Raw genomic sequence first — 16,532 nt, 5'->3', positions numbered from 1 at the left:
ACCCAGTACTGCCAAAAAGTAAAACCAATTTAAGTTCTTAAAAAAAAAAAGTCAGCAGAAAGAAGATGCAGAGGACTCTATTGAGGATGGTGCTCATAATGAGAGGATTGAAGAGGAAGAGGATCTTGAAGCTGACCCCAGTGTGGCCAAGGGCTACAAACCCACCAGGCCAAAGACATACTGAATGTCGAGGCAGGCCTGAATGCTGGGAGAAACGAAATGGAAGATGCATCCTGGAAAGGTGAACTCTGACTGAACGGGGAGAAATTGTGGCAGAAGATCCCTGGGGAGCGCTCATAGGAGAGGACAAATGAGCGGAGAAGGCCAGGGGGGCCCTTCTGTTGAGAAAAAAGCAAAGGCTGAAAGTGAAAAATACCCATTGCTGTTAGGTCTGTGGAGGAAGTGAAAGTTGCCTAAATAAACGGATTGCTTTTTATCTAAGAAGCTGCTTTCTAGTGTAAGGGGAAGCAACATAGAAAGAAGTCAATTTTACTAAAATAAAGTCCTCTTACCATTTGTGGAAACAACAAATAATTACTCAGTGTGCCCAGGTGCCATACTTTGAGATATTTAGTTCTGAGGTCTGACAATGTCTATCCACAAAGGAATGATTAAGCAAATTTTGATGTGGCCATGAAACAGAATCTTCTGGCAGCATTTTAAATTATAAAGCATGTGTATGTGACTCAAACTAGAGTTTTGGACCTAAGGCCCAAACTCCTGAAATACCACATGCCAGGTCTGGCCACCCATCCCTAAACACCAAATAAAGAGGGGTGGTGAAGGTAGAGAAAGGAGGTTTGTTACATGGCTGGGGACATGCTGCAGGAAGAGGCAGAGTGAGCTCATCTTCAGCCATCTTCAGGGTACAGACATGGGCTTAAGTAAACAAAAGAACTGGGGGCAGGGGACAAAGGTATACATAGTTAAACAGTCCCAGTCACAGGTGTGTTCTGGTTGACCATTATCTCAGTCCAAGTGTTCTGGTCTGGAGCCAGGCAGGAGGTCCATCCAAAGTAGAGTCTACTGTTGGGGCTAGCTTTGGTTCCTTGTCATAAAGATGTTATCATCATTCCTGTCCTTCCTGATTCCTAGGTGGTTGCAAGGTAACTGCAGACAGAGTGGCTTAGAGCAAAGTCACACACAAAATGGAGGAGAGATGCCAAGCTTCTCCACTTTTGAGTTAATTCATGGGCCTGAGTAAGCAGTCATACTTTTCAGCTAAAGCAGTTTGAGTGCCTCTTTCAAGATGAGGGATTGAACTCAGGGCCTCTGGAGTGCTCTACTACTTGAGGCACTCCTGGGACCCATGAAGTACTTTTAATGACATAGTTAAAGATATGACATAGAGTGAGGGATGTAGCTCAGTGGTAAAGTGGTTTCCTAGCATGCCCAGGACCCTGGGTTCGATCCCCAGCTCAGCACTGAAACAAAAAACCAACAAAACACAATATTAAAGGAAGACAGGAGAACACAAAATTTTATATGAGAATTTCAACTATGCAATAAGAAATAGTTTGGAAAAAGATACACCAAAATACTAATAAACTTATCTATTAAATATGGAATATTATATGGGTGATTTTTAATTTTTATATAATTTTATCTTCAAAATTTTCTACAAAGATCACATGTAACAAGAACATTTTAAAGTAGAAACTTAATTCATATTTAATGAATTAAAAAACAAACTTAAGCACATCATAACCTTTAAAAGTTCAAATTCATGAGTGAATTAAAAACCTAAATCATTTTTAGTACCTGGTAGAAACTTCCATGTGTCTCCATCCCTTATTAGGTACGTATCTTTGAACTAGTTAACTGATTGTCAGTCCTGGGCTTCCTATGATGTCAGACTCCTTCATCTGTCATAAATCTAGAAACTTCATCTGTGAAGCTTAATTTGTACTTTCCTTTTAAGATGAAGTTCGTTTATTCACTTGTTTCTGAATCTGTTATTCTGAAATTTAGTACATTTAGCATTAATTATTATGTACATATTCTCACATTTCAAAGAAAGTAAGGCAGCAGATGTTACTTTTACTTAATAATTAATATTGTTTTCCTTTTTGGGCAGTACTGGAGTTTGAACTCTGCCTACTGCACAACTTGAGCCGTGCCCCGCCCCCCCCACTTTTGCTTTAGCTGTTTTTCAGGTAGGGTCTGGAGTTTTTGCCTTAGGGCCCATCCTCAGGCCATGATCCTCCTACCTCCATCTGGTACATAGCTGGAATTACAGACTTGTAACCACCAGGCCCAGCCCAGTAATGAACTTTAAAAAAAAACAAAACAAAACTTTTAAAAAATTGCGATAAATTGCAATATACATAACATAAAAGCCATCATTTTAACCCTTCTAAGTGAACTGTTCTGGGGCATTGAGTGCATTCATGAATCTTGCCGACTAGCTGAAGAATGTTTTCAGCTCCAACTGAAACTATTTAAGCAAGACCTGCCCACCCACCCCAGTCCCTGCAACCACCATTTACTTTCTGACATTGACTCTTCTAGGTACCTGTAAATAAATATCTGTCTTGGTTGAGACCTCTGCCAATGTGAAAGATCCAACTTTAAGGCTGGCAGAGTGGCTCAAGTGGTAGAGCACCTAGGCTGGCAAGCATGAAGCCCTGAGTTCAAACCCCAGTACCACCTAAAAAAAATTTAGAGGAATAAAAATCTGACTTAAAAAAGTTAGAGTGCTTTTAACATTGAGGTGACAGTTATATACAGTAAAATGCATACAGATTCTTTAAAACATATAAATTTTCATCCATGTTTATGTGAATGTATGTGTGATGGACTGTTATCAGCCTGACTATTAAGTCCTTAAGATTCATGTGCCATTTTATTTTGAAGTCACATTGTACACCTTAGTGAAATAGCAGAACAGAAAACTATATGGAAAAAAAGAAAACTATATGGTGTGATTCCACTACATACAATATCTTTGTGAACTGGAGGTGTGGCTCAAGTGGTAGAAGGCCTGCAGGGAAAGAAAGTTCAAATGCTAGTACCACAAAAAGGAAGAAAGAGAGAGAGAAACAAAGAAAAAAAGAAAGAGAGAGAGAAAGAAAAAAGAAAGAGAGAAAGGATGGAGGGAGGGAAGAAAGAGAGAATACATTTGTTTTAGAAGAGGACAGGCAAAAAAACAGAAAATAAAAATGCCTTATTTATTAGAGTGGTACAATTTTTGAAATGAGATTAAAAAGATCAATAAGTTATCAAGTTGGAGAACGGATTATTATTATTATTATTATTATTATTATTACCATTTTATTTTTTTTCACTTGGGGTCTTACTGTATTGCCCAGGCTGACCTGGAACTCCTGGGCTCAGGTGATATGCCTGCCTCAGCTTCCCACGTAGCTGGGACTACAGGGGTGCTATTGTATCTGGCAACAGATTATTTTTTACTATAAGAGAATGGCAGAGACTAGGTATTAAATTCACGAGTTACTAATTTACAGGAGAAAAGGTTTCTGCTTGTATCTTATATTTTAGTATTTCTAGAAAACCCACCATTTGGCAAACTTTCCCCAAGCCTAACCAATTTGAATCTTGAAAGCATTTTTTTTTCTCTCTGAAAACAAACACAGAAATCACTGTAGAAAGGTGAACCCATAAAATGGTCATTACATTCCTACACACGATGTATGTTCCTTTGCTAGTTTGCACAGGAGCAAAAGCAAATGTCAATCGTTTGTCTTATCTATTCAGATTCTCCATTTTGGTCACAGTATGTTCCCATTGATTACACACAGGGATAAAAATACAGTACTCCAGACACTGTTTTTGCCAGTTGTGCATGTGACTTTCTAAACAAGAAAGGTTTATATGAGTGGAGGGGTGTAAGAATTTGGTTTGGAATGTTTAAAAGACAGCCAAATCCATTTCTGATTGGAGTGGAACTATCTGACATGAAGCCCAAATCCTAAAAAGTCTCAGTACCTGCTGTCAGCCTATTGCAAATGGGCCTTGTTTCCCTGGGCTAGTGTGCTTCCAGAGGTGGGGACATGACCCACACTGGCAAATGCCACCTCACTGTTCATCCAGCTGCCCATTGAAGTGCTGATGACAATGGTGTGGGTTAATTCAAGGAGCACATCTTGGTCATCTCCTTTGTGCCAACAGTGTTTGCTGAGGGGACACAGAGAATGGAGGCATAAGCCACACTGTGGGAAGCCAGCTGGGAAGATGAGAGGGGCCCATTTTGCATGTCCCTACACCCTTCACCCCACAGCCCTCCTGGCTGCACTAGGGGACTATGCAGGGCAAGGAACAAGGTGGGACAGATCAGTTCAGCCCATGTTTCCCTGGTTCCTTGGTGTCTAAGGGAGGTGTAATCCCAAAGGGGCTGGCACAGCCTAGGCTCAAGGACCGGATGAGGGAGATGGTGCAAGGTAGGCAGGAGGTCAGCACTTTCCACCTTTACATTTTTTGTCTTTAAAAAATAAGTTATTTTTTACGTATATTGATTGTATAGAATGAAGAAAATAATTTACTAAGTTCCATATATTCACCATCAGTCTCATCAAATCTTAGCATGCTTCCCTAACCTTTTCAGATTTTTTTTTTTTTTTGTGGGACTGGAGTTTGAACTCAAGGGTTCGTGCAGGCACCTTACCACTTGTGCCACACCTCCAGTTCATTTTGCTCTGGTTATTTTGAAGATGGGAGTCTCAAGAACTATTTGCTGGCCTTGAACCATGATCCTCCTGATCTCAGCTTCCCAGGTAGTTAGGATAATAGGTGTGAGCCACTAGCCAGGCAGTCTTCCTCAGATATTGAAAAAAGGAATAAAGTGATACTACCATGAGACCATTTATTAAATTCTTCCCAAATTTGTTTTTTAACCCATGGCTAATCATTATTCTGAATGTGGCATTTATTATTCACAGTGTTTTTATGTTACTGATATACATGAGGATATACACAAACATATTGTTTGGTCTCATTGTTTTTGAAACGTATATGTTAATGTTAACAATTTATACTGTATGTTTTTTTCACTCAGTATTGATTTTGACACAGGGCTTCTCTATGCAGCTGGCCTCAGCCTCCTGAGGGCTGGGATTACAAATGTATGCTAGCATTCCTGGCTTCTTATTTTTTTTCTTAAACAGCAGACATTTATTTTCTGATAGTTTTGGAAGTTGGAAGTTTAAAATCAAGATGTTGGCAATGCAAGCTCCTCCCTAGATCTCTTTCCTGAATTGGAGGTGGTCCCACCTTGTTTCCTCTTCACAAGGCTATCCCTTTGTGCCTCAGCGGTATGTTTTATATTCAACAGTATTGGTCCATGTAACTGCAGTTCATGTGTATTTAAAGTTAATCTTCAATCTACAAATGATAGGTTGTTTCCAATGTTGTTTTTTGTATTAAGAGTGCTTTAAAATCATTTCTCATACCTCCCAGTATACATGCATGAGTTTCTCTAGGGTATGTGTACATAAGAATTGCATCACTGACTCAAAAGGGTTGTGCATAGACAATCACAGCTGTTTTACAGACTAGTTGTATGAATTATACTCTGTGCAGCAGATAACAGAGTTCTAATTGCTCCATTTTTTCATCACCACTGAATGGTTTTTGACATTTTAGCTATGATAGAATGCCTCATAGTGGTTTTCTGTTGCATTTCCCTGGCTATGAACAAGGTCAATCATCTTTTTGTGTATTTATAGCCAATTCATTTTTTTTTGGTTCTGTTTAATGTCTTGTCATGTCTTTCTCTTTCCTTCCTTCCTCCCTCCCTCCCTCCCTCTCTTCCTCCCTCTCTTCCTCCCTCCCACCACCCCGCCCCACATTCCCCCCCCATCCCCACCACAAGCGCTCTCTCTCTCTGGTACTGAAATTTTGGACTGAGGGCCTCCTACCTGCTCTACCATTTGAACCATGTCTCCAGCCCTTTGTTTAGCTACTTTTCAGCTTTTAGATACTTTTGTTTGGGCCAGCCTAGACTGAGATCCTCCTATTTATGCCACCTTCAGAACTAGGATGACAGGCATGAAACTCCACACACAGCTTTTTTGTTGAGATGGGGACCTCCCTAACTTTTTGCTGGGGCTAGCCTTGAGCCACCAGCTCACAGTACCGGAGATTATAGGCATGAGCCACTGTGTGTGGTCTGTTTAATAATTTCTATTATTAGAAAAACAAAACAGAACAAAACAGAAGTATGTGCTAGCTGGTAGATCAATTCGTTTTTAGCAGTTTGTCTTTCTCTTTTATCAAACATACAAGGGATGGTTGAATGTGATAGGCAAACAATTAATGGTGGCTAGTTCCAATTTTCACAATATTCCCATGTAAATATTCTAAAAAATCAAATACTGATGTTTGCCACACATATTTAACAAAAGCAGATGATGGTTTTTATCATACTCCTCACTTGAGAGATGACTTAGTTGTATGTAACTTTATTGACACATTTCAGTGCATAATTTAAAAATAAAGAAATAGCATATTCTTTTCATCTTGTTTTATGACAGAATGGAAAAGCCAATTACATAAGGGCTATATAATTTTTAATCTTATCTTTAAGAATGTTCCTAGATGCTATCTATAATTTATTTGTCAATGGTTTATAGTCTTTCTTGAAACATATATGAACACATATTTGGACTGAAAAGGAAGTCTAACTTTTTTCTTTTCACAAAGTAAGCTTGATTTGCCTGGTTGGTTTGATTTTTCTAATACTACAGACATTTACATAAATTAACTGAGTAAAACCTTCATCTCCTGAGTTTTGACAAAAATACATTTAAATCATCATCATAACAGCATTTTACCAAGAAATATTGTACTGGCAGAAGTGTTATGAAATTCACATTATCTCTACTTTCTTAACCTCTTTTGAGAATTGGATCAAACAAGGTACGTCTGAGGGAAATAATAGCAGTTAGTTGCTAAATAGCAGTTAGTTGATACATTTCCCAGAAACTGAGGAAATGAATGACTTTGATGACTGGATTTCTGTAAGCAGTGGCTTCCATTTTTTTGACATAATTTTTAAAAGATCAATCAAGTTGATACATTATTACAAATTGTCTTAGAATAAAACTTTGAATTTTTTGCTTGTATCCCAGGAGTACAAAGAAATAAGATTTCCACAAGCCCCATCCACTTACTGAACAAGTTTTTCCAATGCTTATGTTTATAGAAATTTTAAAAAGAGGCACAGAATAGACGAAATTATGAACGATTTTTTTTTTCCTGTACTGGGGATTAAACTCATGTATGCTAGGCAGGTGCTCTTACCACTTGAGCCACACCTCCAGAAATTTCAATCCTTCTCCCAAGTAGCTGGAATTATGAAAGTGTACCACCATGCTCAGCTTACAACTAAGTTCTTTTTGTTAATGGTGATACTGTGGGTTGGACTCACCGCCCCACGCTTGGCAGGCGCTCTACCACTTAAGCCTCTCCTCCTGTCTCTTTTTTGCTTTGGCTATTTTTTTTTTTTTCATTTTTCTTTTATTAGTCATATGTGCATACAAGGCTTGGTTCATTTCTCCCCCCTGCCCCCTGCTTTGGCTATTTTTAAGCTAAGGTCTCACTTTCTGCCTGGACTGGCATGGTCTGGCATGGTCTGTATCTCCCCTTGTTGCTGGGATGACAGGTGCATGCCTCTGTGCCATTGGTTGAAATGGCGAGGGAGGGGTCTTGCTGTCTTTTTGCCCATGCCAGACTCCAACTGTGATCCTAACAATTTCTTCCCAAATAGCTATGATTACAGGCTTGAGCCACCATGTCTGGATAGAACGAAATTCTTAAAAGGGTCATTTATCTCACAAAGAAATAACTTCCAACATATTTTTACTTTCTGTCAAATTTTCAAATTTATATTAAATTATGTTGTTCTAACAAATTGTATAAGATTAACAACAATTATCATTAAGTCAATCCAGAGAATTTTTTTAATACTAAACACTCACGGGAAACTAAAATATCAAAAATTTTCATGTTTATTCCTATTTCATTATAAAGACTTATGATGGTACAATCAATGAAAGTATTTCCAGCACGAAATTATATTATTTTAGAATAAAATCTTAGAGGCAGCAAAAATATGTGTTCCAGGAGAAAAAGGAATAATATGAAATTTGTAACTGTTAGAGAAGAATTTAAGTATTCTTAAATGAATTATAATGAATATATCCTAACACATTATATGGTATTTAGTCTCCATTACATACATTAGATAAGTGATATGTTTCATAATGACAATATTTATAAAATACAAGAAATTATATACTTTGCAATTATTTAGAATCACGATGAAAATTTCTGTATGTCAACTTTAAAAATGTATGAGAAGATAATTTAATGATGATAGCAAAAACATTTGACAATCATTCACAAGAAATGTGTGATATTTCCCAGTTGGTTCCAGTTGAGAAACTAGATTTCTGCTATGGTCTAACCTCAGCCCTCTTGTTCTACAAATCCACCAGCAAAATGAATGGTTTAGAAAATATTTGCAGAGAGGCACTGAACACTGGAGTTTGTAATGAACTGGGGTTTATGCTGCATTCAGCAGCTCAATGGTTATGACCATCCATCATATTTTTAATTTATTAGCATATAATATTTGTACAGGGGGATATATCGTGATATTTACATATGCATTTATGATATATCTTAGTAAGCTTTATCCCCTCCATCTTTCTCCCCTTCACTCCCTTCTGAGAACAACTTTAACCACTCCATTCTTCTATTTTCATATATGAGCACAAAATATACCCATCATATTCACCCTCATTCCTCCTTTTCTTAGGCCCACCCACCTCCCACTGGTACCCATCCCCAGAAGAGACCTATTTTACCCTTCTGTCTTTCACTTTTTAAAAAGTGTATATTGATAGTTCAAGGGGATTTCACCTTGGTACTTCAGGCCTGTATATATCCTGCTTTAATCAAATTAACCTTCCCATTCATCATATTTTAAGATTCCTCATGGAGGCACAGCTAAGAACCTAGCACCTGGCCCTCCAAAAAAACATCTAATGGAGAGCTAGTCACTGGCAGAAGCTTCAGCTTGAGCAAGAAGAAAGATGTGGTATTCAACTATTGGTCAATTTCCAGGGACAGTTTGGGAAATGGTCGGTACAAGGTGACAGGTTAAATTGCAGGGCTATCCTAAGAAGTGTGTGAGGCTTGACACTTGGGAGTAGGGTATATTATACTTAGGAACGGTCACTTGGTAGACATGTCCATCGAGCTCCATCACTGGTAAATTGATAGGGTGAAGTGACCATATGTTCTAGGCAAACTGAGTAGTCCACTTAATGTTTATTGTCATGGCCTAATTATTAACAGTCCTCTTTTTCACTCTCAAAGTATTTCAATTGGATTTAAAATCTACATAATTTACATACTGTAATGAGAGTCTAGGAGGACATCCATACTCTGGTGTTTATGATCGTTTGCTCAAGAAAACAGCCCTGCACTCCTGAGGCCAGAGTCCTCCATCAGGTTCCTGAGAGGATGAGCTATAGTTTCCTAAAACACAGATCACACCTCTAAAGTAAAAATGTGTTCTGTGATCACAGGGGCACCCAACTTAGACTTATAAACTAATGGAAAAAAGATCTCAAGAATATATGCCTGGGGGGAGGGTTGGTACCAGTGTGTGGGGGCTGGCAGGGAAAGGGGGTAGGAAGGTGAATATGGTGCAAAAAATGTGTACACATGTATATGTATGCAAAAATGATACCTGTTGAAATTATACCAGGAATTGGGGGGGGATATAAAGGAGAGCAGTGGAAGGGGTGAATTCAAGTATGATATATTTGATATATTGTAAGAACCTTTGTAAATGCTACAATGTACCCCCACCCAGCACAACAACAAAGGAAAAAAAAAAAGAATATATGCCTCACTAAGGGTGGAACAGGAACATTCATACCATTGTTCCTGACCGTTTCAAGAAGCCCCAGTCTGTATTTTATGTCAATTTTAATAAGTATATCTTAGTTCAATTTTTTTTTGCTCCCAAACCAGTAAATACAGCAGATTTTCAACATGAAAGGCCTGAGTCCCAGCTTAAGAAGGCACTGGCTTCCTAACTTCTCCCTTCCACCCATTAAAATTCCTTAAATGACTCAGAAAAATTAAGACTCATAACAACACTGCTCATTTAAGGATGAACTAAACAGACAACAAATCCCTCATAGGTTTTTGGAAAGATTCCACAGCATACAAAAGGAAAACACAGTACTTAAGCTGCAGAAGAAGGCTACTCTTTTGAATAAGGTTTACTGAAGGCAAATCCTGAAAAACCACATCTACTTTATGTTTGAAATAAAAATTAGAGAAAAGCAAATAGTAAGACAGATAATAGGTACAAATACAGACTGAGCTGAATGGAGGAAGCTGGCAACGAGGGTAGCAGAATCAAAGGGACCTAGATAAGGAACTGGATAGGTAAGGAAACTAAAATGAAGAGTTTAAAATTGCATTACACAATGAAATGAGTATCTCCCAGTATTTTGAATAGATTCTACTTTTGTAAATAAGTATTATAATTTATATTTAAAATAATAAAATTGAACCAGAAGTGGTGGATGGTGTGGAGAGTGAACTGTTTTTTCTTCTGAAATGGGGCTTGAACTCAGGGCCTACACTTTGAGCCACTCCATCAGCCCTTTTTTTGTGAAGAATTTTTTTTGAGGTAGGGTCTCATGAACTATTTCCCTGGGCTGGCTTCGAGCCTCAATCCTCCTGATCTCTGCCTCCTGAGTAGTTAGGATTATAGGAATGAGCCACAGGCACCCAGTAAAGAGTGAATTTTTGAAGCTCTCTCAAACCTGAGAAAGGGCTGAGGTGTGCTTAGCATGCATGAGGGCCTAGGCTCAGGGGATGTTTTGCCTTGTAATATGTGCTTAATAAGACAACTCATGAATAAATAAGTTAACACAAGGGGTTCAACCTCACTAATTTAAACAATGACAACAGGGCTGGCAGAGTGGCTCAAATGATAGAGGTTCTACATAGTAAATGTCAGGCCCTAAGTTCAAACCTCAGTATGTCAAAAAACAAAAATAAAATAAGCAATGGCGCAAAGCACCATCTTTACCTAACAAAAATGGGATGTAATTTTTTTTTAATGCACAAATTCAGTGTTGGTCAGGTATAGATGTTAGGATTTAATGTTTTAAGATCAAAACCTCCTCCAGAGCAGGGAATGTATCTATTATGCTAATTATAATAATCTTTCTAGTATCTAACTCATGGACGGTGCTTAATAAATATTTGTTGTCTAAATTAGTGACTGGATAACAAATCAGTGCATCTTTCCTGGAGGGTATTTTGGCTTTCTAGTGTAAAAAAAAAAATCATACCTTTTGACTCAGTTATTCCATTTATAAAAATATAGCCTTAGGGGCGGGGAAACAAAAAAGCACACAAGTATGCATTCTAATCATATATATAACAGAAACAAATTTAAAATGAATCAAAAAAATATTGGGCAGCTGAGGACTGAGTACTAACCAGCCATTAAAACGATGTTTTGTAGTGAAGCTATGAAATAAAAATATAATAGAATGTACAAAATATACAACACAATCCAGCATTTAAAATAAATTTATATATGGAAAAATGCTAAAAGGAAATTGATCGAAATGTCACTTGTAGTTTTTTCCAGTAGAGTTACAGTTAATTTCTTTCTTCAGACTTTTTTCCTCAATGAATATACAATTCCTTTTCTGATCAGAAATAACTGTTAGCAGTTCCCTTCTGCTAAACAGTGATTCTTAAACTAGGATGTGTGTTAGAATTAACTGGCTGGTTTGTAAAAAGTGATTGCTGTCTCTTTCCCTCCCTCTTAATTTAGTAGGTCTGGGTGGAGCTCAGTATTTGCAATTCTAACAAGTTCTACTGCACTATAAGATGGCAAGATAGAATGGAACAAGAGAAATGCCAACAAAGAAAATGATTGGGTTTTGAGGTCAGTCTGGTTACGATTTTGGGTTTGCCCTCTGGGTTGTGTGTAGCAATAGTTGACATACTTTAATACCACACAGGCTATTTCCACATTGATAAAATGAACACACATCTCATAGGTGTATTGCTAAGATTAAAAAGATGGTTACATACACAATGTGGTTCTTGATTCAGTTAAAATCTTTAATGTTGGTCTTCTCTTTGGTTTTCTTTAAAGATGCGGCATATATTTTCCATAACTGAGTTTTCCATAACATGATTTAGCCACACCACAGGTCAAATAATGTAAGACATACATACATGTCCATCTGCTACTAACAAAATCTCCACTGTTCACCTATAAAATTGGGGATAATAGTATAACTGTATTTACTTTGATATAATAGATAATTGCATCCATTTTACAGGGATGCAGCCAGGCAGAATATGCAAGATAATATATTAGATGCTTAGTACAGTACCTGACATATGGAAGATAAATAAGAAATGTGTTTCTTTTCCTATTCCCTTTCATTGGGAATTTATTCACAGTACCTCTAGACCTACCTCAAAAGTTTACCATCTTTGTACCTCAGATTGCTCTCCTTTTTTGTCACAGCTAACTTGAGGTTAATTACTTAGTTTAAGTATTGGTAAGAATACACTGTGTATAAATTATTGTATTGGACATCCACAGAGATAAAGAAAAGACTATTCCCTCACTTTGAAGTACTTGAGGTGACAATATATATGAAAAGTTGAATAGGAATGCAAGGCAAGGTGGGACATATTATACATAAAGTGTGTAGAAGTTTTGAGATTAATAGTGGCTGATCTGCAATTATTTTGTACTCAAGTACTAGAGAATTACTCAGAGTTGTAAGAGAGTTCTGGTTCTATGGCTGAGAAAGTAAGTACCAGTATCCAAGTGGTCTAAGGTCATAGCTATGGAGCAGCAGGTGCAGGTATGTTTCTAAGAATTCTCAAATCTTTTTTTTCAGTACTGGGGTTTGAACTTAGGGCCTTGCATTTGCCAGGCAGGTATTTTACCACTTGAGCCATGTCCCCAACACTTCGTGCTTTAGTTCTTTTTCAGATAGAGTCTCATGTTTCTGCCAAGGCAGCCTCAGAATGAGATCTTCCTACCTAAGTTCTCCTACATAGCTGGAATGTCAAGTGTGGAACATCACACCCAGCTTTTTTGTTGAGATGGGGTATTGCTAACTTTTTGTGTTCACTGTCATTAAACTGTGATCCTACTGATCACCACCTCCCAAGTAGCTGGGATTATAGAAGTGAATTATGGCACCAGACTTTGTTCTAAGTAGAAAATTTAGGGTAGCTAGCTAAGGACTGAGTTCAAAAGTCAAAATGTTTGGGTTTGAATCTTGGCTTGCCAGTTGCTATCACTGTGACTTTGGGCAAGTCATTTATACCTGGGCTTTGTTCTCCACCTCTGAGTATAATAATAGTACTCTATTTCATAGGGTTGTTGTAGGATTAAATAGCATAATTGCTGTTAGTATCTGAGAGAATGGAATGCAAGGAACCTAGCATTAAGATTTTTGCTGTTTTATTATTTTTTTAAAAGCATCCTTCCTTAGATACTGATCAAAGCATCTATGTGGGTGTTCAACAAATACATGTCACCTACCTTAATCCTATTGGAAGTTTTGGATTTCTGAAGTGAGACTTGAGATTTGTGTAAACCTAGCCTTGATCTGGTACCAGGAAAGTCAAGAAAGGTAAATCTGACATAGCAACAGGACCTAACTAACTAACAGAGCTTCTTTTTAAAAAGCAAGTGAAGACTAATTAGGAGCTGGGAAGGATGGGGTCAATGAGCCTAATTCCAAGTGAGCTTCCCATCTATTTCAAGATCTATTCCAAGCTTCTTTGGACAAAAATCTAGCCTTTTAAGGAAGGTGCAGGGAACAGGCCTCCGTGGGCTTGCTCTGAGGGAACGTTTTAGCAAGTGCAGCATTTCACCTGGAGGGGGCTGCATGAATTAGTGAACTGAGGCGGCAACATTGGCTCTATCTGGAAGAAGAAAAGATGCTATCTCTACACAAGCACTACTTGAAACAAGAAGCCGCAGCAGCCACCACCACCTCTAGCCCAGCCCAGCCAGCTCAGTATAGATCAGAGAAAGCAACAACCGTTTCTCCCCTCCCCCGGGGGCACCCTTCTTGCTTGTTGAAGAAATGTGGGACAAACTGCAAGCCAAGAGGGCTGTCGCACCATTAGAAAGAGGGGAGAGGGTGGAGGTGAGAAATAACCTATATTCTGGGATTAGCGCAATCATGGATTTCTTGGGATTGGGAAGGCAGGAATTTGGCACTACGTTCAGCATCACCTATGGGAAATCTAGGGATGGAGAAGGGTAGTAACCGCCTTCCATATCTTACGCCATTTGGCAGGTGCAAATCACACAGTCCACCCCCACCGCGGGCACTCAGGCGACATCAGAGTAAAATAAGCATCACTGGAAGAATCTTGAAGTGAAAAAATAACAGATCTGCCTAGAGGTTCCGTGTGGAAGGGGGGTGGGGTGGTTCCTAAGGATCAGGTCCACCCTCAGCGTCAGTAAAGGTGGGCGAACTAAGGGGCAGCTTCAGCCCCAAAGTTTGGGGTGGAGTCAACGAGCTGGGTCTCCGGGTCCCCGAGGATCTACACTACGCAGCCTGCACAGGGCGTGGGTCTCAACCTCGCCCGTGGACTTCGAGGAGACCCGGTCTTATGAGGCGCACCGCGCCTAGCTCAGAGCCGCTCTCCCAGCCGCTCAGTTCACCCGGGACCAAAAGATGCTGTCGAGGCTGGGGGCCGAAAGGCACCAGTCTAATTTCTTTTAGGGCTAGTGCCGGTGTGACCTGAACCAAGCCCACACAATGCTCTCATCATCCTCTCTCCTCCACCTCTGCCCAGGTGACGTCGAGAGGACCAGCTAGGGGCTAAGCGGTTAAGCCGCGTCCTTCAGGTGTCAGTCTCGGTCCGTTCGGAAACCACAAGCCCCAGAGTTCCTTGTGCCAGGAGGCCAGGCCGCAAATAAGATGGCTCCAAGGGTGGGACTTGCAGCAGCGGGGGGAAAACTAGTCTCTGGCAGTTTCTTTACCGGATGTGTTTAAATAACTGAATCCCCACACACTCACTACCCGCCTAACCACCTTCGAGGCCGCGGAGGCCACTGCTAACGCCGCGCCCGTTCCGCCCGGAGCATCTTGGGAGTTGTAGTCCAGTCGCCGGGCTGTGACGAACTACATTTCCCAGGGTGCCTTGCGGCAGGGAGATTTCAACGTTCTTTTCCAAGACGGTCTCTACACTGAGACCCCCCCCCCTTCTCTCCACCTTCCCGGATCCCTTTCTCGCCATCAACTCCTTTCGGTTTGTCGCGACAGAGCGGCGGTCGGGGGAGCGGCCCCGATTTCGGGACGCGCCGCCCCCGAGAGGCACTTCCGGCGGCGGTTCACTTCCTGGTTGGGTGGATGGAGCCGGGCGGGAGCGCGCGCGGGGGAGGGGCGGCGGGTCAGTCTCCGCCAGGCGCTCGGGGGATCAGCTGGCTGGCAGGCGGGCGCCGAACGCGGCCCCGGCTCTGGATGCAGCGCCGCCTCCTCTCCGCGTCGCAGTCTGGCCCGGCGGCCGTGACAATGTTGCGGGGCTGGTAACTGGGCTCCGGCCGCCGAGCCGTCTCAAGTGGGTGCCGTGGGGATGCTGCCTCGCGGGGCGGCGGGGATCCGGGTCGTCGGGGAAGTCATTGCCCCGCAGGGTCGGCGCTGTCCAGGCCGGCCCGAAGCCCTCCTTTCTCTCAGCCCCGGGCACGGAGATCCGGTGTTCTGGGGCCAGGGATGCGTGTTCAGCCTTAGGGCTTTTCTCAGCAGGAAAATGCATGAAGCGTTTCCCCAGGCTGATGGCTTTTGCTCCCCCTAGGACTCAGCAGTTGAATTTTTAAGTGTGTTACTGATTCATCCGCTCTCTCTCCCTCTGTCATCACAGGTTTAAACTTACACGAATCGCTCTCTGGAGGAGGAGGGGACCCACCGCGCGACTGACACGCATATTCCTATAGGCATCCTCCTCAGCCCCCACCCCCACGACCGGATTCGGGTGTCTCCTGTACGAGCTGAAATCTGACAAGAAATCCTTAGATCTCTTTTCTTAAAAACAGACAAACAAAAAATCTAGAAACCATCGGTATTTTGCTTTGCTGCTTCCTATTTGCAAGATGAAGAAGTTTTTCGACTCCCGGCGAGAACAGGGCGGTTCTGGCCTGGGCTCGGGTTCCAGTGGAGGAGGGGGCAGCACCTCGGGCCTGGGCAGTGGCTACATCGGAAGGGTCTTTGGCATCGGGCGACAGCAGGTCACTGTGGACGAGGTGCTGGCGGAAGGTACGGTGGAACTGAGTGCGCCGTAAATTAAAATCGTGTGCTGATGTGGCAAGACACTGCTTTCTAGTTGTTGAATGTATGAATGGGTTTTGACCAACTGACCCTCCCTTCCCGCTGCACTTTCCCTCGGGAGTCATTGTCCTTGAGAGATTGGAAAGTGACAGGGTTTAAAGAGGTGGTAGTAGTTGGGGGGGTGGGGGTGGGGGCCCGCTGGCCGCAATT

The 16,532-nt window shown here is 41.0% G+C and overlaps 1 protein-coding gene across 11 annotated transcripts in view; it reads left to right on the top strand.

The window, feature by feature from the left end:
* The first annotated feature begins 15,226 nt into the window (after nucleotides 1-15,226).
* Nucleotides 15,227-16,532, top strand: part of Aak1 (AP2 associated kinase 1) — a 167,266-nt gene continuing 165,960 nt past the window's right edge. For 10 of the 11 annotated variants that reach the window (XM_074049887.1, XM_074049881.1, XM_074049886.1 and 7 more), the window contains exon 1: nucleotides 16,098-16,310. In XM_074049887.1, the coding sequence (XP_073905988.1) occupies nucleotides 16,148-16,310 (163 nt within the window). In that variant the 5' untranslated portion in view covers nucleotides 16,098-16,147. Of the gene's footprint in view, nucleotides 15,310-15,918; nucleotides 16,311-16,532 lie in introns of those variants that run through there. The other variant, XM_074049880.1, reaches the window with a different exon arrangement.

This window comes from Castor canadensis, chromosome 12 (genome assembly GCF_047511655.1).
Source record: "Castor canadensis chromosome 12, mCasCan1.hap1v2, whole genome shotgun sequence".
Classification (NCBI taxonomy): domain Eukaryota; kingdom Metazoa; phylum Chordata; class Mammalia; order Rodentia; family Castoridae; genus Castor; species Castor canadensis.
The sequence above is the reverse complement of the archived record's forward strand: the minus strand, read 5'-3'. Positions and strand labels throughout refer to the sequence as shown.